Source organism: Acomys russatus, chromosome 31 (genome assembly GCF_903995435.1).
Source record: "Acomys russatus chromosome 31, mAcoRus1.1, whole genome shotgun sequence".
NCBI classification, from domain to species: Eukaryota; Metazoa; Chordata; class Mammalia; order Rodentia; family Muridae; genus Acomys; species Acomys russatus.
The window spans coordinates 2472959-2494608 of record NC_067167.1 but is presented as its reverse complement, the minus strand read 5'-3'; the positions used below and the strand labels follow the sequence as shown (position 1 = coordinate 2494608).

The following is a 21650-nucleotide window of genomic DNA, read 5'->3' as shown; positions in this document are numbered from 1 at the left end:
AGTGCTGTCCTGGGTGGTGCTGGGTGCCAGGTGCCGTCCTGGGTGCTGCTGAGTGCTGTCCTGGGTGCTGCTGAGTGCTGTCCTGGGTGGTGCTGGGTGCCGGGTGCCGTCCTGGGTGCTGCTGGGTGCCGGGTGCTGTCCTGGGTGCTGCCGGGTGCCGTCCTGGGTGGTGCCGGGTGCTGTCCTGGGTGGTGCTGGGTGGCGGGTGCCGTCCTGGGTGGTGCCGGGTGCTGTCCTGGGTGGTGCCGGGTGCTGTCCTGGGTGGTGCCGGGTGCCGTCCTGGGTGCTGCCGGGTGCTGTCCTGGGTGCTGCTGAGTGCTGTCCTGGGTGGTGCTGGGTGCCGGGTGCCGTCCTGGGTGGTGCCGGGTGCTGTCCTGGGTGCTGCTGGGTGCCGGGTGCTGTCCTGGGTGCTGCCGGGTGCCGTCCTGGGTGGTGCCGGGTGCTGTCCTGGGTGGTGCTGGGTGGCGGGTGCCATCCTGGGTGCTGCCGGGTGCTGGGTCAGGGCGGGGGCCGCAGGCGCTCCAGCCCATCTGCGTACTGGAAGCCCTGGCCGTTCTCGTGCTCATACATGTCCAGCGCCACCTCGCAGCTCTCCCGCACCACTCGCTCGGGGTCAGTGACATGGTCCCGCAGCGCAGCCAGGCAGGCAGGCCTGGCAATGGCACCCAGGGCCTCCGCGCACTCGTGCCGCACCATGGGGCTCTCCGAGGTCCGTGCCAAGGCGGCAGCCAGCTCGGACACAGCCGCTTCATGCTGCAGCTGGCCCAGCACGTAGCCCACCTCATGGCGGAAGAGCGCGCTGCCACAGCGCAGGCCTGCAGGGAAGGGCCAAGGAAACAGGGTAAGGACAGAGAGTGGGTGTGGGGTCCAAGGCAGGAACCCTCCATGGCCACCATGGCCAGGGACTCCCAGTGTGTATGGGTGGCTTCTGCGTAGCGCTAAGGCCTGGTCCCAGCCTCACCTTCGGCCAGGGCTAAGGCAGCCTCCTTGCCACCCAGGTTGCGCAGGGCAAACATGGCGCGGTACCGCTCAAAGAGTGGCCGCGCCTCGTCCAGCAGGGCATCGCGCAGCCGCCTCACGTCGTGCTCCTCCGCAGGGGGCGCTGGGTCCACAGAGAGGTAGGGTCCTGCACAGGCCGCCTCCCCAGGGTGCTGCTGCAGCCACTCCAGACGCTTGACGGCCAGCTGGCACGTCTCAGCTACCTGCGGAGAGAGGGAGAGGTGAGAGGCGGCTATGGGTCCCCAGCACTGAGAACATGGAGTTTGGGGTACACATCTGCCCAACCCCTACTCTCCCAGACTGTGGCTGAGCCAGACCGAGGCTTTAGACAGAACACAGACTAAGGAGAGGCATGAACAAACACTCGGGAGGGGTGGAGACCCAGGGGAACAGTCTGTGCAAAGGCCCTGGGGCTGGACATAGCAGGACAAGCTAGGGGCTTGAGAAGCAGGGGACAGACCCATGCATGGGAGCCCCAGGAAGGACAAAGCCAGAGTGGAAGTCGCCCAGCAGTCACCACAGGTGTGATAGTAGATGCACATGCAGTGCACGCCTCACTCAGCAGAATATTACACAGCCATGAACAGGAGTGAGGCTCCTACATACAACACAGCATGGACCAACTGTCAGGACAAGGCGATTAGTGAGACACAGACACAAAAGGCCACACAGGCTCCAGGAGAGGAGTGGACAGAACAGGGGGCTGCAGAGGTGGGAAGGACATTTGTGGGTGAGGGGAAGGACCAGACAGATCACAGACAAGGGCCAGATTCTCAGGGCTGGGGACCCGGAGCTGCGGGGTGAGCTTATGGGGCGCCCCTGCCCTCACCTCCTCCACCTCCAGAGCGTGCATTCCCAGGAGGCTGCCCTGGCAACCAGACACGGACTCCAGAGCTGGTCCCCCCAGGACTGGGCTCTTCAGAGCCCCCTCACCTCAATCACTGGGTCGGTGGAATACTGCTTCAGGAGGCCTAGGACTTCTGGGTTACCGATGGCCCCCAGAGCTTCCCCTGAGGAGACATGCCAGCAGGCAGGAGTTGGCTTGATGCCCAGCACCTGGCTGGCCCCCCTGGCCATGCTGGGCATACTTACTCAAGAATCCTTACTCAAGAAGCAGCCCCACCCCAGCCGGGGCCCCGGCGTGGGCAGGAAGTCCTCATTAGACCAAATAGGCTTAGAGATGAGGAGGACAGAGTGTGCCAAGGCCCTGAGGCCAGGGACAGGCTGGCCCGGGGGCCTCCTGGGACCTCTGCTGCTAGGACACGGCCCCTCCCTTCTCTGCCCACAGCTCTGGTCCCACCTCTCTCCCTACAGCTTACTCACCCGCCTCGTGGCGCACCATGGGCTCCTGGCTCATGTCCCGCAGCACGTCCACCAGCACAGGGATGGCGCGCGCGTCCTGCATCTGGCCCAGGCAGTAGGCCAGCTCGTGCTTCAGAAGGGCAGAGCTGTCCTCAAAGCCGCGACTGATCCAGGCGATGGCTTCAGGGCCACCAAGTCCCCGCAGTGTAAACAGGGCCCGGAAGCGGGCCTGCAGCGGCTGCTTAGGGTCCAGCAGGGTCTTCCCTATGGCCTCTACCTCCTGCTCCGTTACCATGACGACTGCTTGGGGGGGGCGGGTTCTCTGCAGCCTTGATCCTGCTGTAGAAAGAGAGGGTGAAACCAGATGCTGTGGCCCAAGCCTGCTGTCCCAGCCCTAGGGACGCTGAGGCAGGAGGATCCCTTAGCTCCAGGCCAAGGAACTTTCTCAAACCCCCACATCCACCACCCTCCACAGAAGGAAAAGAAAAAAAGCACCCTAGAGCGCTCTTCACAGCCAGCTTGGCACAGGCAGTGGCTTTACATTCCTGAGCAGCCCACGGTCCTGCTGTGCAGTTCCAGTAAGTCCCTTTCTGTCTCTGGGCCTCTCCCCCATGTATCTGTCACCGGCTCCTCGCCATGCCCAGAGCTGGAGTTCCTGGGCACACAGACCCAGCCCTGAATCCCGTCCCTCTAGACTTCTCCCCGCCCCAGGCCCTGGGCCTTCTACACAGGTTTCACCCTATGCACAGCCCGGCTGACACAGATGACACACCCAGCACACAGAGGAGCTTTCTCTCACAGGTGAATTAACGTGGAACCAGACATCTCCAGGATGAGAAGGAGCCGCTGTCTGCCATGTGGACACCAGCAAAGCCCCTGGCAGATGCGTCACAAACAGGACTAACAGGCTGTGGCAAGCTGGAAGGCATTCTGGGCTCTGATGTCACCCAGCAGCCCCTGGGTTTAATGAGGGAGGTATGGCTGCTCCAGCACAAATGCGCATCACAGGACAGCAGACAGCCACATCTTTTTTTTTTTTTTCCGAGACAGGGTTTCTCTGCGTAGCCCTGGCTGTCCTGGACTCACTTTGTAGACCAGGCTGGCCTCGAACTCACAGCGATCCTCCTATCTCTGCCTCCTCAGTGCTGGGATTACAGGCGTGCGCCACCATGCCCAGCTCGGACAGTCGCGTCGTGACAATGGAATTAACACCCGGGAAGCAGGTCCACGGGAGCTGGCAACGGCATCCACCTCCCAAGTTACCCGGAGCAGCAGCCGAGGAGGCCCGGCATCTTGTGGGTCCTAGAGAGCTGCTGCTGCTCTGGGTCGGAAAGGTTCCAGGCTGGTCAGGCCTAGCAATGGCCTCGCCTCACTGGAGAGGCCGAAGCAGGAGGATGAACCAAACCCTGAAGCTGGGCGGCAGGCGCGACCCCGGCCGCACGAAGCCCCAGCTCCCCCCAGCACCTGGTCACCCGGGGAGCCGGGCAAGGGCGGCAAACCTGCTGCCAGTCAAGCACGGGGAAGGGGCCTTCTGGAGGCACACGGTGAGGGAAGGCTAGCCTGGGCTAGCCTAGGCTACGTGACATCCTGTGTCAAGTCAAGTACGTAGGGTAAAAGGCCGCGAAGTCGCCCAATTCCTCAGCGGAAGCCGCGGGGGCCCTCGGCGGCAGTCTCTGCTCCTGCACCCCCACCGACAGCCAGTCCCTCAAAACGGAAGTCCCCTGGAAGCACTTCCGGCACCTCTTACCGTGCTCTCGGCTACGGAGACTAGCGGCTGAGCCCCGCACTCGCCGAGACCCGTCGAAGCCGGTCTCGGTGACAGCGTCACGGATCCCGGGAACAAGTCAGCAGCCGCGCCGCGCGCTGCGTCTCCTGGGCACCGCCATCTTGGCGGCCACGTGACCTGGCCGGGCGGAACCAGAACCGCGTCGAGGGGTTGAACACGCACGGAGCGATTCGGCAAGCAACGCCCCCGACCGTCGTCAAGGCTGGAGCCGCGACTTCCGGTCTTCCTCCCAAAGAAGATTCTCTCCGACTACCCCCCCCATAGAGAAAAGAAAATGGTTAGTTCCGATTCAAAGGTCAAAGGCGACCAATGCCGACAAGGCATGCGTAGGGATGGGGCGGGACCCTGTCACAGGGGGCGGGGCCAAGAGTCTCTAGGACGAAAACAAACGAAAAAAAGAAATGGAAGATAGGACCGGGGTTACGAGGTGGCACGGCGAGGTGGCAGCCAATAAGAGGACTTATCGCTCTCATCGACCCACAGGGTAGATGGCGCGAACTCTCACTCTTGCAGTTATATAAGCATAAAATCAATGTTTGAAATTTGTAAATACATAATATGTGTGGAAATTTCATACGTTTATAAGTTTATCTTATTCATTTATTTTTTATTTTGTTTTATTTTATTTTGGTTTTTTGAGACAGGGTTTCTCTGTGTAGCCCTGGCTGTCCTGGACTCACTTTGTAGAACAGGCTGGCCTCGAACTCACAGCGATCCGCCTGCCTCTGCCTCCCGAGTGCTGGGATTAAATAAGTGCGCCACCACGCCCGTCCCGGGAATGAATTATTTTAAAACATTTTAGGGGCCCCACCCTGACCTGGGACATTAGCATCACCTACACCTACTTTCTGAGGGCTCTGAAAGTTGGCTTCCTGGGGGGTGAGGGGGTATGTGTGGAGGCAGAGACAGGCAGGAGGAGCCCCAGGTTCAGTGAGAGACCCTGCCTGAAAACACAAGATGGAGAGCGACTGAGAAAGACACCTGACCGCTGTGTGCACATGCACAGAAGAAAAAAAAAAAAAAACATAGCAGGCATAGCTGCAGATGAGGGACTTTACTGTCCCCCTTGGCCAGCTTGCTATGGGGCACAGCTCCAACCTATGTTTACATGAAGGTTCTGGAAGGGGTGTGGGGGCCCTGGCAGGTCACAGGGTGGGGTGATGCCAGGTGTGATCCTGCCCCCATGACAGCTGAGGGGAAGCGATGGGCCCAGGGGTGCAGGAAGCAGATACGGCTTCAGAGCTTGGCATGCCGCCCAGGCTGCCCTGGGAGGAACTGATACCAGGAAACACTGCACTGGGGCCATCAGCCATGACTTCCCTTTCAGTGCCTTCTCCATCCTTGAGTCTGAGACGGCCAGAAATCCAGCACCCCTGTGGCTACAAGCTCCTCTGCCTCTGGAGGTGTTTTTCTCTTCCCCCAGCTTTGTTGGTTAGCTAGGAGCTGTTGGCTTGCGACCTCGTCACTGCAGGATCCATAAGTACAAGAGTGGCTTTTGTTAGCCTGGTGGCATATACCTTCAGTCTCAGCACTCAGGAGGCAGGGGCAGGTGGAGCTCTGCGTTTGAGGCCAGTTGGGGCTACACAGAAAACAAACCAAAAACCAACCAACCAAACAAACAAACAAAAAGCACTTTTTCCCCCGAGACAGGGTCTCTCTGTGTAGCCCTGGCTGTCCTGGACTCACTTTGTAGACCAGGCTGGCCTCGAACTCCCCAGAGTGCTGAGATCACAGGCTTGAGGCACAGTACTTGGACGGTTTTGTTGTTAAAGTGAGTTCCACAGATCCTCCTGCCTCAGTGCCCCACTTGTGGGATTACGAGTATGTGTCACTGGGACTGGCTGGTTTCCTCTGCTTTTCATCTTATTTTGTTACATTTATGGGCGGCACACATATGCCAAGGTGCTGCACGTAGAAATCAGCTCCTTGCCTAGGGCGTGGTGGCGCACACCTTTCATCCCAGCACTCTGGGAGGCAGAGGCAGGCAGATTGCTGTGAGTTTGAGGCCAGCCTGGTCTACAAAAAGAGTTCCAGGACAGCCAAGGCAACACAGAGAAACCTCATCTTGAAAATCCCCCAAAAAGGAAAAAAGAAAAAAGAAATCCATTCCTAGAGACTCAGACTCAGGTCCTTTGGCTTGATGGCAGCATCTTTGCATGCTCAGTTATCCTGCCAGGCTCAGGACTAGGAATCTGACCCTGTGTCATGTTTGCAGGACAAGCAGGGTATTCACCAGGTCATCTTTTGCACCTCCAATTATCTTCAATTTTATTTATTTATTTATTTATTAGTTTTTAGTATTTAGAGACAGGGTTTCTCTACATAACAGCCCTGGCTGTCCTGAACTCACTCTGTAGACCAGGCTGGCCTCAAACTCACAGAGATCCACCTGCCTCTGCCTCCCGAGTGCTGGGATTACAGGTGTGCACCACTGTACCCAGCTTTTTGTTTGTTTGTTTGTTTTACAGGGTTGTTTGTGTTATGTGCATGTGTGCCTGCATGAGTTTCTATGGAACACACAGGGACCAGAAAGGGGCATCAGGTCCCATGGAACTGTGGTTTTTTTGAGGTGTCCTGTGGGTCCTGGAGATTGAGCCTGAGTCCTCTGCAAGAGGTAGTTCTGTTAACTGCTTAGCTATTAATCCAGCCCATGTTCCAACTCCAGATGGTCCTGCCTCCAGGCCCCCGGTGCTGTGATGACAGGTACACTCCACCTTGGTTTGTGTGGAACTACGGGTCTTTGGGGAGGATGTGCCGGGAAAGGGCTCTACCAAGTGGGCCCAGACCTGGCCCAAAAGTGCATTTCTACTTACTTTTTGGGGGATGCTGGGCAAACATGCCCACTAACCTGTATTTCCAGCTGTATTATTTGAAGCCTTTAAACGGTCACTTCCTGTGTGTGCACACCTCAGCACTCCTGTAGAGGTCAGAGGGCAAGGACTGACTCCATTCTTTCAACATAGACCCTGGGACTGAACTCAGCATCTCAGGCTTGGCAGCAAGCACTTTTACCAACTCTTCATTATTTTGAGCCAGGGTCTCCCTGACCTCCCTAACTTCTCCCCTGAACCTTCCAGGCCCTGGCACCTCCCATCTCTGGACATTTGCTGTCATAGTCCACACCACATGGCACTTTGTGTCTGGTCCTCTCACTGAGCACCGTGTCCTTTTGAGTCCCTTTGCTTAATAACCGGTCAGAGCCCTGGCCTCTTTCATAGCTGTGGGGTGTTTCACTTGCAGGCATGAGGCTTGCTCCCTCTTCCAGAGGGTGAACACTAGATTGTGGATGTTCCTGTAGGAGGTTGTGGGTGGGTGCACTTCTGGAGGCCTGGTCTTGAGTCTTGGCTGTTCTTTGTTTCCGTTTCTGAACAGTCGCCAGCCCCTCTCCTGGGATGGCTATAGATGTCACAACCTGCCTGGCTAGAATGGCCCAACTTCCCTCAAAGCCTCACATGCAGTGTGATTTGTTTTGTTTTGTTTTGTAAGAGTATCCAGACACCAGAATCTGAGACTGTGATTGCAATGTGTGCTGAGCACCCCAGGGCCTTTCCACAACCGTTCCCCTCTTGCTCACTGAGGTTCCCCCCTTACTTACTGAGGTTCCCCCCCTTACTTACTGAGGTTCCCCCCTTACTGAGGTCCCCCTTGCTCACTGAGGTCCCCCTTACTTACTGAGGCTCCCCTTACTTACTGAGGTTCCCCTTACTTACTGAGGTCCTCCCTTTGTTCACTGAGGTTTCCCCACCTTACTCACTGAGGTCAGTCCTGAAACTCATCCTTTGTATTTTTAATTTTTTTTTTTTTAATTCTATTTGTAGCCAGGTGTGGTGGCACACACCTTTAATCCCAGCACTCGGGAGGCAGAGGCAGGTGGATCTCTGAGTTCGAGGCCAACCTGGTCTACAAAGCAAGTCCAGGACAACCAGGACTGTTATACAGAGAAACCCTATCTCAAAACAACAAACAAAAAACAACTCCTCCCCCCCGAAAAAAAAAGTACACATAAAAATATTCTACTTGTGCCTGGCTGGCTGTGGTGACACAGGTCTTTAATCCCAGCACTTGGAGTCAGAGGCAGGTGGATCCCTGTTAGTTAGAACTCAGCCAGGTCTACAGAGTGAGTCTGAGGCCAGCCAGGGCGACACAGAGAACCCCTGACTAGAAAAACCCAAAATAAAATTCTGTTTGGTGCGTGTCATTAACCAGGAAGCGGCAGAAGTGTGTGCACACGGGACCTCAGAAAGCTGCCTTCCTCTAAGTGGGCTCTGGGTATTGGACACGGCGCCATTTGGCTTGGATGCAATCTAGTTGGCCCCAACGTGTCTTTCTGAACCGTAACTTTCTTGAGGTTTGTTTCCAGCTGTCACCACCAGGCCTTCTGGGAGAACTCGGTAGGCACACGTTAAATATTTTTTTGAGGCCGGGGTGGGAGTGGGGTAGGGGGGGAGTGTCTCGTGTATGTCATTCTGGCAGTGAGAAAGCTGAGGCTGGAGGATTACTTCCAGTTCGAGGATAGTCTGGCTAGAGAGGGGGATCTCGAGAAATCACAACAATATATAAATGCTTAGTGGGTAGCCAGCGGCGTCCGCGCGCTGGGCGTCATGCGTGGGGCGACTGCACCTGAGTGAGTCAGGGCTTCAGGCGACGCGTCTCCGCTCGGTCCCCAGTCGGAAGCCACGCCCTCCGCAGCGCCGAGTCACCCGAGTCCTTTTTCCCCCTTCGCTGACCGTGGTTGCCCCGGGCAACGCGTGCCGCCTCGCTTCCTGTATTGATTTGAATCCTGAAGGACGTCCCATACTCCCGAGCTGCTCCGCGCTGTAGTGCGCAGGCGCAGTCGCGTGGAGTGGGCGCGAGCACGGCGCGGAGTGGGGTGTGTCTGAGGGGGTGTGGCCTCAAGGAGAGGCGGTCAAGGAGGCGTAGCCTAGGAGGGGCGTTGTTGGCCCGAAGGGGCGTGGTTTCAGTTCAGGGCACGGGGATTGGCGGGTCAGCCGTCCGTGGCGGGCTGAGGGCGTGGCTGAGGGCGTGGCTTGAGCGCGGGCGGCCCGGCGGCGTTGCAGGGAGCGCCCAGGGGGCGTGGCCCGGCGCGCCTGCGTGTGGGGGCGTGGCCTAGGCGCGGGGATGCGCTCGGCGGCGGGGCAGGTCGCGGGCGCGCGCGCGGCCTGCGGGACGGACGGAGGGTGGGAGCCGGGTTGCCACTGAGTGCCGCCATATTAGCGACCGCGGAGGCCGGGGGATTCCGGTGAGCGGCGGCGGCGGGGCCTGGAGCAGCGGCGGGGCCTCAAGCGGACGCAGCGTGTTCCTGGGACCGGCAGGAACCGGCGGGAACCGGCTGGCGACGGGAGCGAGGCAGGTGAGGACACGGGTGACTCGGGGACCCGCCCCCCCGGCCGACCCCTTCCTTCTCTGGGGTTCCAGCGCCGCCTAACCCTGAACCCCACACCACAGCGACATCCAGCTCCAGCCCCTACCCCGCCAGCTCGCCGAGTCTGTCAGAGCCCCGCTCTGAACCGTGCTCCCCCCCGGATCCAGGGCACCACCCATGCTGCTCCCCGAACCCCAGGATGCAAACCCTCCTTGATCGCGGAGCAAGTCCTGAATCACCCCAACCCTGGGTCCCCTGCACCAGGCGACCTCGCCTTGACCTCGCCCTGCCCATCCCAGGGCCCTGTCCTGAACCCAGCAATGTCCAAATCCAGGGCATTCCACATGTTGCTACCCTAGGTCAGGCCCTGTGTCACCCCAACCCTAACTCCACGCACCCCCAAATCCAGATCACCGCTTACTATTCCCACCAAAACCACACAATCCAGATAAGGGCCCCAGAGTCATCTGTCCCTAGTGACCTCGCCCTGTCCATCACAGCTTTGTCCTTTTGGGCTACATACCCCCAAATTTAGGGCATTCTCTCCCGTGCTGCTCACTCAGAACTTTGCAGTGGTGTGTACCCCCACGCCCCGCTGACTTCCAACCGCAAATCCCCCTGTCTCAGATGCTCCCTACTGCCAAACTGGCCTCGCAGATCTGGCCTTGTGTGGGGGTATCCCAGCGGATGGGACAGTGGAGTCAAGTTACCCGTATAACATTCAGTGGTTCAGCTGAGATCCTGCTGTCTCGGCCTTTGTGTCCCCAGATGCACCACTGGCCCTTTCAGATCTGAACCTCCACTCTGTCTACAAATGCAAGGCTAGGCCCCTCTGTCCTCCCCCCACCCCCCCCCCCCCCCGCGACCACTTAAAGCCCTCAGATCCCTCTGCGCACCCCTCCTTCCCCGCTGTGAGCCTGAGCCCTGTAGAGGTATTGCCTTCCTACCAAACTCACCCTGAGTCCCCAGTGAAGACAGTGCATCTTGCTCTGGGGATCGGAGCTTGGAGCGAGAGGGAGTCTGGTGGCTCCAGTTCCCATGGGGCTGGCTTGGCAGGTGTTGCAAATATTCATGGAGTTCTCCAGTGTGTATTTGGTACTTGAGGAATGTAGTTCAGGTCTTGTTCAAGGCTCTATTTACCAGTCCCAGCCCCAGCTTCCTTCTCACAGAGGGTCAGGCGCCGAATGTCCACCGCAGGCGTCGCAGCCTGGTGTGTGGCGTTTCCAGGGCCTTTGCACATGCTACACAGTGGCTGAGCAGCGAGCCACACATGTCTTTGGGACATTCTAGGCAAGGACTCTACCCCTGTCCACATGCCCAGCCCTTTTTACCTTGTGTTTTGTTGTTGTTGTTTGTTTTTTAGGATGTCTGTGCAGCACTGGCAGTAGGTGGTGCAAGCAGAGGCAGAGGCAGGCAGGTCTCTGAGTTCCAAGCCACCCTGGTTAAAGATGTGTGAGATTTTTGTATGAATATTTTTGCCTGTGTGTATGCCTGGGTACATTTGTGCCTGATGCTGGTGGACACCAGTCAGACCCCATTGAACTGAAATTACAGACAGCTGTGAGCTGCCATGTGGGTGCTTGGAATTGCAGCTGATGCTTTTAACTGCTGAGCTACCTCTCCAGCCCTAAACTGTGTTTATTTTAATTTTATGTATATGTGTGTGTATCTGTTTGTCTTCTATGTGTGCCCCGGGCAGGCGGTGCCCAGAGAGGCCCAAGTGGATGTTGTGTCCTACACCTGGCATTACAGGTGTCCGTGAGTCATCTGTCTGGGTGCTGGGGACCAACTCTGAGTTTCTTGCATGTGGTTTTTACCACTGAGCCATTTCTTAGCCCCATTTTTTTGGGGCGTGGTGGTGGTGGTGGTGGTGGTGTGTGTGTGTGTGTGTTATGTGCATGTACACACAGAAACCAGAGGAGGGTGTTCATGTCCTCTGTCCACTCTGTCGCTCTCCATGTGAGACAGGGTCTCGCTCAGCCTGGACTTACTCTGACAGCCATCCCCCTGCCTTGGTTGTCCCCAGACTGGAGTGAAGCTTTGGGGGAATTTGAACCCTGATCCTTTTTATGTTGCGACAGGATCTCAGTAGGTTGTCCTGGCTGGCCTGGAGCTGGCCATCTTCTTGTCTCAGTCGCCATGGTAGCTGAGGTGGCAGGACTGGGATGTCCCAGCCACGCTGGGCAGCTTCTCTGCTCTTTTCTCATTAGACTCCAGGAAGTGCCTTGTGGATGTGGGCGGCTGGGACGGGAGCACGGAGACCCGAATGCCAGTGCTGGGCGGTGGAGGGTAGTGAGTTTGAGGTCAGCCTGGGCTGTAGCAGAAACAACTGTGAGGAGAGAGGCTAGTCTGTTGTCAAGGGGGCCATGTGGGCATCCACACATACCTTTTGTTTCCGGGTTCTTTGAAGACAGGGTCTGACCCCTGAGCTTCAGATTGCGAAGACTTTCTGTTTTGTTTTGTTTTTCGAGACAGGGTTTCTCTGGCTGCTCTGGATTCACTTTGTAGATCAGGCTGGCCTCAAACTCATAGCAATCCACCCACTTCTACCTCCAGAGTGCTGGAGGTATGCGCCACCACGCCGGGCTAGATTGCGCAGACTTTCAGTTCTGGGTCACATAGAGGTAGCAGGATCTGAGGTCCTCGGCAGGCCACCTGTGAGGACCTGTGAGTAAAGGGTTTTGGAATTTCAAAAATTGCTAGATTCCAGGAGTGTCCTGTGATTCCTGTTTCCTGAGGTGCCCTGTCTTGTCTGCTGAGACCCTGAGTGCTGTGTGGGGCTGCTTGTGGCTGTGCTGACCCACACTGCTCTACACAGCAGCCCTGAGGACACAGGTGGGTGGGCCTGTCCAGCAGGGCCGCTGCTGCTCCCTTGTGGTGGGTGTTGGCCCCACAGCCACAGGCCCGGGACAGCATTCCCAGGCCTACTTGGCACTTGGCCTTGCTACCTTCGTGCAGATTGTGGCCCCCATACCCCCAAAGTGGTAGTTTTAGAGTCTTTTGTTTGTTTATTGTTTTTTTTTTTTTTTTTTTTTTTTTTTTTTTTTGGTTTTTTGAGACAGGGTTTCTCTGTGTAGCCTTGGCCTTCCTGGACTCACTTTGTAGACCAGGCTGGCCTCGAACTCACAGCGATCCGCCTGCCTCTGCCTCCCGAGTGCTGGGATTAAAGGCGTGCACACCACGCCAGGCTCTTGTTTGATTATTTTTCAAGACAGGGTTTCTCTCTGTGTAGCCTTGGATGTCCCAGACTCTGTAGACCAGGCTGGTCTCCGACTCAGAGAGATCCGCCTGCCTCTACCTCCCGAGTGTTGGGACTAAAGGTGTGTGCCACACGCCTCGCTTCCACATTTTATTAAAATTGAGAGTTGTGGTTTTTATGTGCTCACAGGGTGGTGCAGCCATCACCCGTATCTAGTTCTAGAACAGTCCATCACCCTAAAGACAGCCACATTGCCAGAAGGCATCACCCCAGCCTTTAGGAGACTCCTTCTGGCCCCGTGTTCACCCGCTCTGGCAGCTTCTTGCTGTGGTGTCCCTGTCCATGTGACTGGAGGCTGGCGATGGGTGCAGGCTGTGGTCATCTGCTCTGCCCTAAGCCGGAGCTGAGTCCCCTGCCCCAGTTCCAGTACTGCCACCCCCACGCTGGGTTGTCAGCCATGATGTGAGCCATGATGAGTTGATGCTCTCTAGACTCATCCTGTGCCTAGTACAGCTGCAGGACCAGGACACCACACAGAGGGCAGCCTAGCCTCTGTGCTGCTATAGGGACCCTGGGGACTTCGTGTGCGACGCTTTCACACACACACACACACACACACACCTGAATGAATACCGGGTCACAAGGAGACATGACCTACAGCAGCGTGTGTCTCTCTCCGTAGCTCGGGTTACCAGAGCCTCTTGGGGTAGCTCTGAAGGACAGTGACGGCTCTCTGGAGCTGCCTGCCAAAGGGTGGCTGAGAGTGGGACAGGACTGAATGAGTGGGTATGCCCATGGATACTGGGGTGTTCTTGCATCCTGGGCCCCAGGCTAGATGAGGTGACTTGGTCAGACACCAGACACTGGGGCAGCTGCAGTTACCCCTGGGGTCTCTGACTGATGGGCGCTGTCAGGACCTCCCTCTCTGCTAGTCTTCCATGGCTGCACACAAGCAGAAAGCCAGCTGGGGGCTGTGATATGCCTGCTGCTGCGTCTGTCACGCTGGCTGCTACTTCATAGCCGGCACTGTCTGTGAATCCATCCCACAGACCATCCTCAGACCCTTTGCGCCATCCCAGCTCTGCAGGCAGGTGTCCCACACACACAGAGAGAAGGGAAGAGTCCAAGGTTCTGGTGGTAACGCTGCCCAGGTACCCCACGTGCCTGCTAGAAGGTTCCCGGGTGTAGCTCTTGGAGGCTCTGGCTAGTGTCCACACAGGGAGCAGTGAGTGAAGGCCATTGATATGTATAGATCCGTGTTTCACAGAAAATTTGTGGGGAGTACAGGTGAGAGCAAAGTGGAGACTCCATTCCTGGGGTGCAGGAAGCTGGGCGACACCCTCATGTGTTAGCCTGTGTCGTTGAGAAGTCCCTGCATCAGCAGGCCCTCATCAGCAATAAACTCTGTAGGACATCTAACCTAAGATCACATAGGGGGCCCTGTGTCCAGGCACCCCAAGATGGGCACTGCCATAGGAGCTGACGCACGTAGCTCTTGTCCTTGGTACCCTATCTGCATGTGTGTCCCTAGGGCAGCAGGTGACTCAGTCTCCTGACTGCATGGCTGTGGCCTGTCAGTGACAGAGGGGAGAGCCAGTGGAGGAGGTGAGTGCTCAGCTGTAGGCCTGGGCGGGCACAACTGGCCACCAGCCTCCATCTCACGTCTGCTCCATGCTGGGGTACCTTAAATGGTCTGTTGCCCTAACTGGGAGTGTCCCTGATGCTGGGGACACACGTGTCTGCCGGGACTCTGGGAGTTTGTGAGTAAAGAAAGGCTCAGCGTCCTGCAGGGCACAGCAAGCCCACAGAAGGTGACGTGGCCTGTAGCCACAGGGCAGCACATCAGTTCCCCACTCTTGGCTACCTGTGGCCTCTCCTTGGGTTCCTGGATACACAAGCTGTGGGGACCAGTTTTTCAAGCTCTGTGGCCCGGGAGGGCCCAATGCACTGAACTTCCGTCCTTGGGGGAGCATCCTGGTGGCAGGAGCCCAAGGGCCTTGCTGTGCCTAGTGCCAAGCAAGAGGACAAGTGCAATGGAGGGGGGTGGCCGGCACCTCCCTGGCTCCTGGTGGCACAGGCTGGGGCAGGCACAGGACCGACTGCCCCATCACACCTGTGGCTTCCGTTCACTCCCGTGTGCTCTAGACCCCAGTGGGTACCACACTGGGACAGCAGGGGCTGGGTGCTAGGCACCATTACACACCTCAGCATCTGGGGATACAGGAAGGTGAGGGTGCATGAGGGAGACTGATGCACACAGCAGGAAGGCGCAGGACCCAGGGCTCCTGAGGGCCCTGTCCCCCCATGTCATCCTCTCACCTACAGTGGCAGGGTGACACTCCTGAGCAGCTCCCGAGCCTTTTGCTGTCCTGGCTTCATGTCTGCAGGTGTAAGCAGTCTGGTCTTACCCCAAGGATCCCAGCCCAGGGAGCTGAGGCAGGAGGATCACGCGTTCCAGACTGGCCTGGGTCCAGCATGGCGGGTGGGGAGCGTGCTGGGCGATAGCCAGTTTCCTCTCTGGGGCATTCCCTGTCATGGAACCCACACTGTGGGCCTTTCTCTGTCTGGGTTTCTCACTGACCTCGATGTCCTCAAGGTCATGTTAGGGCCTCCCTCCTCCTGTTCATGGCTGAGTAGTATTCCAGCGTGTGGACGGGCCTGGCTGTGTGGCTGTCAGCTACTGGTGTGGCCATTGGTCCTGTCCTTCTCTTCTGGGCCTGCAGCTGTACGGGGCTTCTGTGTGGGGTCACCCATCCCAGGTGGACATCAAGGATTGCAATCCTTGGGTCACATGGTGTTTTGTTTTGTATTGTTTTTCGAGACAGGGTTTCTCTGTGTAGCCCTGGCTGTCCTGGACTCACTTTGTAGACCAGGCTGCCCTCGAACTCACAGCAATCTGCCTTCTTCTGCCTCCCGAGTGCTGGGATTAAAGGCGTGTGCCACCACCGCCTGGCTGGGTCACATGATGCTTTAGTTGTTTGAGGGACTGGGGCCAGGGAGGCTGCGGAGCTGGGGCTGACCGAGGAGCACGCTTCAGTGTGGGAAGGGAAGGTGCGCTGCCCGGCTTGTTCCAGGCGCTGCGCAATCCCTGCAGTCAGTGTGTCAACCTCGGGTGGAGAGGGGGTAGCTCTGAGGCAGCACGGGGTGTGTGGTGTCTGGGCAGGAGGGCAGGGAGACAGGTAACCCTGGAGCCCCACACTGGGTACTGTGGGCAAAGGCTGTCCCCAGGCTCTGAGATCATCCCTGCCGTGGACTGTAAAAGTCATGAGGTGTGTAGGCCGAGGCCCTGGGCCCTGTGTTGTCAGACAGCAGGCCTGCAGCCTGCGGTCCTGCACTGCCCCTGAGCACCATGCCCCTCCCACCTCAAGTGTAAGCTGTTGCATTGTCACCAAGGATCGTGGGCCACAGTTGCTCCAGTTGCTGATGGCAGCTGGTTCCCCAGTTTGCCTTAGCTTGCTGCTGGCCCTACCTCCCTACTAACACTGGGCACACCAGGGGCTGAGGCTCACCACACATGCACACACTCAGATGTATGAAGGGCTAGCCTGGGACACCACTCATCCACACACCCTCTCTCCAGGGCACAGCACCCCTTCCCAGGCTAAGGGGTGCTGACTGGCTCCTGGGATACGCCCCCTGGGCATGGGGACCGGACCTGAGGCACACCTATAATCCCAGCACTCGGGAGGCAGAGGCAGGCAGGTTGCTGTGAGTTTGAGGCCAGCCTAGTCTACAGAACAAGAAGTCCAGGACAGCCAGGGCTACATATTGAAACCTTGTCTCAAACAACAACAGCAAAAATCGTTTACAAAAATAATAAGCCAGGTGTGGTAGCACACACCTTTAATCCCAGCATTTGGGAGGCAGAGTCAGGTGGATCGCTGTGAGTTTGAGGCCAGCCTGGCCTACAAAGTGAGTCTAGGACAGCCAAGGCTACACAGAGAAACCCTATCTCAAAAACCAAAACAAAACAAGTAGTAGTAGTAGCAGCAAGCAGCAGCAGTAATAATAATCATAATCATAATTTACAAAAAAGCCCAGCCTGTTGTCCGTTGTGGTGGTGGACTCTGGGGCCTGCCTGCCCCTGTACTGACCTTTCACCTGCCCGTCAGGTTTCCCTCGGCTGCGGGCCCCGCCCCGCCCGCCATGGACCAGGACTATGAGCGCAGGCTCCTGCGACAGATCATCATCCAGAATGAGAACACAGTGCCATGTGTGAGTGATGGGGCCCTCCCCGGCGAGTCCCCCAGGGAATCATCATCTGCAGTCCCTGGGCACTGAGCATAGGCTGAGGAACCTGCATGCTACACCCACCCTCCCACCACCCACCCCGCTAAGCCCCAAAACCCTCTCTCAGGTCTCAGAGATGCGGAGGACTTTGACACCAGCCAACTCCCCAGTGTCCTCGCCCAGCAAACATGGTGACCGCTTCATCCCCTCGCGGGCCGGGGCCAACTGGAGCGTGAACTTCCACAGGATCAATGTGAGGCCTGGGCTGGGCAGGGCAGGGCCGGGCCGGGCCGGGCCTGCCCCTCATTGTGCTGTCCCCTCATCGGCTCCTCTCCCATAGGAAAATGAGAAGTCCCCTAGCCAGAACCGTAAAGCCAAGGATGCAACCTCAGACAATGGCAAAGGTGAGGGGTCGGCCCCGCCCCTCGCCACGCGGCTGTCCTTTCCCGAAGCCCCGCCCACCAGAGGCCCCGCCCCCACACGGGTCCGCCCACTAGACTCACCGCCCTGCCCCTGTAGATGGCCTGGCCTACTCCGCGCTGCTGAAAAATGAGCTGCTGGGCGCAGGCATCGAGAAGGTGCAGGATCCGCAGACGGAGGATCGGCGCCTGCAGCCGTCCACTCCCGAGCACAAGGGCCTTTTCACGGTGAGCCAGGCCTCAGCCAGCGGCCCGCAAGGCTGGGGGCTGCAGGACCTGTTCAGTCTGTCCTGTGGCCGCTGCCGCTTCTGTGTTAGCTTTGGGGTGCTCGGGCTTCCATAGAAGCCACTGAACGCAGTGTCCTGCCCCCAGTATTCCCTCAGCAGCAAGCGCTCAAGTCCTGATGACGGCAACGACGTGTCCCCGTACTCCTTGTCCCCTGTTAGCAACAAAAGGTGAGCGGGGGCTGGGTCCCAAGTGCTATAAGGCTAGTGGTGGGGACATTGGGGTCCAGGGCAGCAGTGAGCAGTGTCCTGCTGTCCCCACAGTCAAAAGCTGCTGCGGTCGCCACGGAAGCCCACACGCAAGATCTCTAAGATTCCCTTCAAGGTGCTGGACGCGCCGGAGCTTCAGGACGACTTCTACCTCAACCTGGTGGACTGGTCCTCCCTCAATGTTCTCAGCGTGGGGCTGGGCACCTGTGTGTACCTGTGGAGCGCGTGCACCAGCCAGGTGTGCGCCCAGGCACCCGTGTCCCTCCGAGGGGGTCTGAGTGACTGCAGCCAGCCCAGCTCGCGGGGCTGGACCCAGAGGGGAGGGGAAGGAAGGGGCAGCTCATCTGCCTGCCCCCTCACTCTAACTTTCTGCCAACAGGTGACCCGGCTCTGTGACCTCTCTGTGGAAGGGGACTCAGTCACTTCTGTGGGCTGGTCTGAGCGGGTGAGTGTAGAGGGCAGAGCCATGGACCTCCCTGTCCCCCACAGAAGAAGGAAGGACAGAGTCCATCTGACTAAGTGTGGCTACTTAGCTGAAGGCTCTTTTCCTCTTGTGCCACACAAGCGTCCACCACCTGGCCACGCCCACCACCTGGCCCCCATAGGCTGTCATTCCTGGCTGCTGGGGTGACAGGTGTGACCCAGATGCAACAGTGATGCCTGAATGGTGACAAACTGTCACTTTGTGGCCACTGCTAGGAAACCCGGGAGGAGATTTACGTGAGCAGCTTGTAGAGGCAGCTAGGTGTGGTGACTTCTGCCCATAAGGCCTGAGACAGGAGGATTGCCCTGAGTTTGAGGTCAGCCTGGGCTACAGAGTGAGCCCATGTTTTAAAAAGCAAAACAAAAACGAAAATGAGTTTAAGAGCACCTGAGCCTCTGGTGGAGCACAAGAAAGGGGTGAACTTGTACCCCACCCGCTGACGGCCACCTGCCACACTGTCCCTCTAGGGAAACCTTGTTGCAGTGGGCACACACAAGGGCTTCGTGCAGATCTGGGACGCTGCCGCTGGGAAGAAGCTGTCCATGCTGGAGGGCCACACGGCGAGAGTGGGTAAGGACCTAGCCAGCCCAGCCACGCTCTCGGGCCACAGCCCTGAACCTGGCCAGGCTGACCTCCTGTGTGTCACTCTGTAGGGGCGCTGGCCTGGAACGCAGACCAGTTGTCATCTGGCAGCCGTGACCGAATGATCCTACAACGAGATGTCCGCACGCCCCCACTGCAGTCAGAGAGGCGGCTGCAGGGCCACCGGCAGGAAGTGTGTGGACTCAAGTGGTCCACAGACCACCAGCTGCTCGCCTCCGGGGGCAATGACAACAAGGTATGGCTGCTGTCGCCCTTGCCTGTCCCTACTGGTCAGCTAGCCTCATGCTAGAACCTGGGACATGGGTGTAACCTGAGGCCCCCAAGGGAGGGAGTGCAGGGGAAAGGCCCAGGTATCTGAAACTCATGTCCTGGGGTCATCTTGAGATGTCCAGTCCCTGGGGTTTTGCCTACCTTGTGTCCCTCGGAGGGCCTCTGTCACAGCCCTGGCCTGCCCTGCAGCTGCTTGTGTGGAACCATTCAAGTCTGAGCCCCGTGCAGCAGTACACGGAGCACCTGGCAGCTGTAAAGGCCATCGCCTGGTCCCCACACCAGCATGGACTGCTGGCATCTGGTGGTGGCACGGCTGACCGCTGCATTCGCTTCTGGAACACTCTGACCGGCCAGCCATTGCAGTGCATTGACACAGGCTCACAAGTGTGCAACCTGGCCTGGTCTAAGCATGCCAATGAGCTGGTAAGTGCCCACACTGGGCACAGGGAGGGGGCAAAGACAGCCAGAGCAGCACTGAGCCCCTGTGGGAACGTGGGGGGGTGAGCCCCTGCCACCTTTGGGAGTGTGGGGGGTGAGCCCCGCGTGCCTGTGGGAGTGTGGGGGGTGAGCCCCTGGGCACCTATGTCCATTGTAGACTGATAGCAGCCTTGCCCGCCCCAGCCTCCATGATGCCATGGAGGTAGGCCTGCAGGGAACCCCTGCGCCCTGTGTAGCCCTGACACCCAGCCCCTCCACCAGGTGAGCACACATGGCTACTCGCAGAACCAGATCCTCGTGTGGAAGTACCCGTCCCTTACACAGGTTGCTAAGCTCACTGGCCACTCGTATCGCGTCCTCTACCTGGTGAGTGTCGGCCACCATCGTTGTCAGCATCTTGTGGCTCTGTGTGGCAGACTTGTCTCTGGCTGGCTGGGAGGGAGGGTCAAGGGACATCACAGCACTGTCCCTGGCCTTCCTGCTAAGCCACCGCTATGGAGCCAGGGTGTCCTCAACCCGGGATTCAGAAAGTCGGGAAATCCTCTCCATCCGGCCTCAGAATCTCAGTGTCCCCTAGCTGCCTGGCGGGCTCAGGGCCCAGTTGTGTCTCACCAAGTGCAAGAACCCAGGAATCAGAGCAAGCACCGCAGGGGCCTGTGTGCCCTGCAGCTGGAAAACAGCCAGGGCTCTTCTGTCCTTTCTGTAGGCCATGTCACCTGATGGGGAGGCCATCGTCACAGGGGCTGGGGATGAGACCTTGCGGTTCTGGAATGTCTTCAGTAAGACGCGCTCTACAAAGGTACCGTGGGTGGGTGGTGTCCCTGCTTATCACCCTGCTGGGTGCCCCTGGGTCCTAATGCACCCGGCACAATGTTATACGATCCCCTGTTCCCAGGAATCTGTGTCTGTGCTCAACCTCTTCACCCGGATCCGATAGACCCGCGGGCGGGATGCGCAGCCCCAAGGGGCAGAAATGGATCAGCCAGCATGCATGGGCCCTGCTGTTCCCGCCGTCCCCAGAGGCATCTGGCGGGCGGGAGCCGGGCCGGAGACCCCGAGTCTCATTAAATGCCTCGTTGTGAGCTGTGGAGCAGGTGTCTGGGACGGGGACACGGGGACCCTCAGCCTCCGGCTGCATCCTCTTGCTACCTGACAGCACCCAGATGGACACAAGGCCTCCCTGTTACCACTGCCCAAGCCAGACTGGACACAGCTGAACAGGAAGCCCAAGATCCCATCACACCCCTAAACCCAGTGTCATTGGGGACCTGTGGACCAGAGCCATCCTCCCTGCAGCCACTCCAGTGTCACCCAAGCTGGAACATCCTGGGAGGCGCTGGCAGGGACCTGCGCCTCTTGCCTTGTGACACTCTGATTGCGTTGCGATCCTATGTCTGTGTGTGCGCCTCCTGTAACCCTTCCTGTGCGTGTCACCTTGCCCTCTTCCCAGCCAGCCACCTCATCTGCCTCGTCCACCTCCTCTTGGCCTTCCTCCCTGTCTTCAGATCCCATCTCTGCTGCCCATCCTTTCCTGGGGACACCCTGTGGATCCCCAGTGTGATGGCCATGGCCTGTGGTGTGTGCACGTGTGTGTATATATGTATTTGTGACGCCTTGGGATCTGTCTGTGTGTTTTGTTGCCTTATCCCAAAAATGCTGATGGCTGGAGAAGCCACTGACTATTGGGACACAGGTCACCATGGGGTCCACTGCCTGTAGGGTTGGCTGGGGGTGTTGCAGCCTAGTGTCAGGGTCTTGTGGTTGGGATTTTTTTTTTTAAGTCACTTTACAGTCTGATCCCAGCCCCTACTCCTCCTTGCAGTCCAGTCTCATGCCCACTCTGGTACTTCAAGTCATAGTAGGACTAAACATATCCTTCTTCTCAGAGGCCAGACTAGGCAGCTCAGCTAGGGGGAAAGGGAGCCAAAGGCAGGCAACACCATCAGAGACAGCCCTTACTCCATTGTTAGGGGACCCACGTGGTGACCACACTATGTGTCTGTGAAGCTCTTGTGGTCAGGAGTCTTGGTGAGGCTGAGGCTCACCAGCTGGGGCCCAGGGCTG

General features: G+C 58.2%; 2 protein-coding genes across 2 annotated transcripts; one reads left to right on the top strand and one right to left on the bottom strand.

The window, feature by feature from the left end:
• Positions 1-498: 498 nt before the first annotated feature.
• Dohh (deoxyhypusine hydroxylase) lies at positions 499-2603 on the bottom strand. Its single transcript, XM_051139891.1, has 4 exons — positions 2323-2603; positions 1933-2009; positions 962-1202; positions 499-815 (listed from the first exon to the last, which is right to left on the bottom strand). The coding sequence occupies exons 1-4, from the start codon at positions 2594-2596 to the stop codon at positions 499-501; spliced, it is 909 nt and encodes a 302-aa protein (XP_050995848.1). The 5' UTR covers positions 2597-2603.
• Positions 2604-9242: 6639 nt separating this feature from the next.
• Positions 9243-21436, top strand: Fzr1 (fizzy and cell division cycle 20 related 1). Its single transcript, XM_051139888.1, has 14 exons — positions 9243-9437; positions 16761-16863; positions 17006-17131; positions 17219-17282; positions 17398-17525; positions 17670-17752; positions 17846-18029; positions 18171-18236; positions 18743-18845; positions 18929-19113; positions 19338-19571; positions 19848-19952; positions 20293-20385; positions 20482-21436. The coding sequence occupies exons 2-14, from the start codon at positions 16795-16797 to the stop codon at positions 20521-20523; spliced, it is 1482 nt and encodes a 493-aa protein (XP_050995845.1). The 5' UTR covers positions 9243-9437; positions 16761-16794; the 3' UTR covers positions 20524-21436.
• Positions 21437-21650: the final 214 nt, after the last annotated feature.

What these genes read in the sequence shown, in the direction of transcription:
- Dohh (XM_051139891.1), bottom strand. Translation starts at nt 2,596, where the DNA reads ATGGTAACGGAGCAGGAGGTAGAGGCCATAGGGAAGACCCTGCTGGAC. An exon ending in CATGGTGCGCCACGAGGCGG is followed by an intron (nt 2,010 to 2,322) that starts GTGAGTAAGCTG and finishes ATGTCTCCTCAG; the next exon opens with GGGAAGCTCTGGGGGCCATC. An exon ending in TGCCTTAGCCCTGGCCGAAG is followed by an intron (nt 816 to 961) that starts GTGAGGCTGGGA and finishes CCTTCCCTGCAG; the next exon opens with GCCTGCGCTGTGGCAGCGCG.
- Fzr1 (XM_051139888.1), top strand. Translation starts at nt 16,795, where the DNA reads ATGGACCAGGACTATGAGCGCAGGCTCCTGCGACAGATCATCATCCAG. An exon ending in AACCTCAGACAATGGCAAAG is followed by an intron (nt 17,283 to 17,397) that starts GTGAGGGGTCGG and finishes CTGCCCCTGTAG; the next exon opens with ATGGCCTGGCCTACTCCGCG. An exon ending in GTAAGACGCGCTCTACAAAG is followed by an intron (nt 20,386 to 20,481) that starts GTACCGTGGGTG and finishes CCCTGTTCCCAG; the next exon opens with GAATCTGTGTCTGTGCTCAA.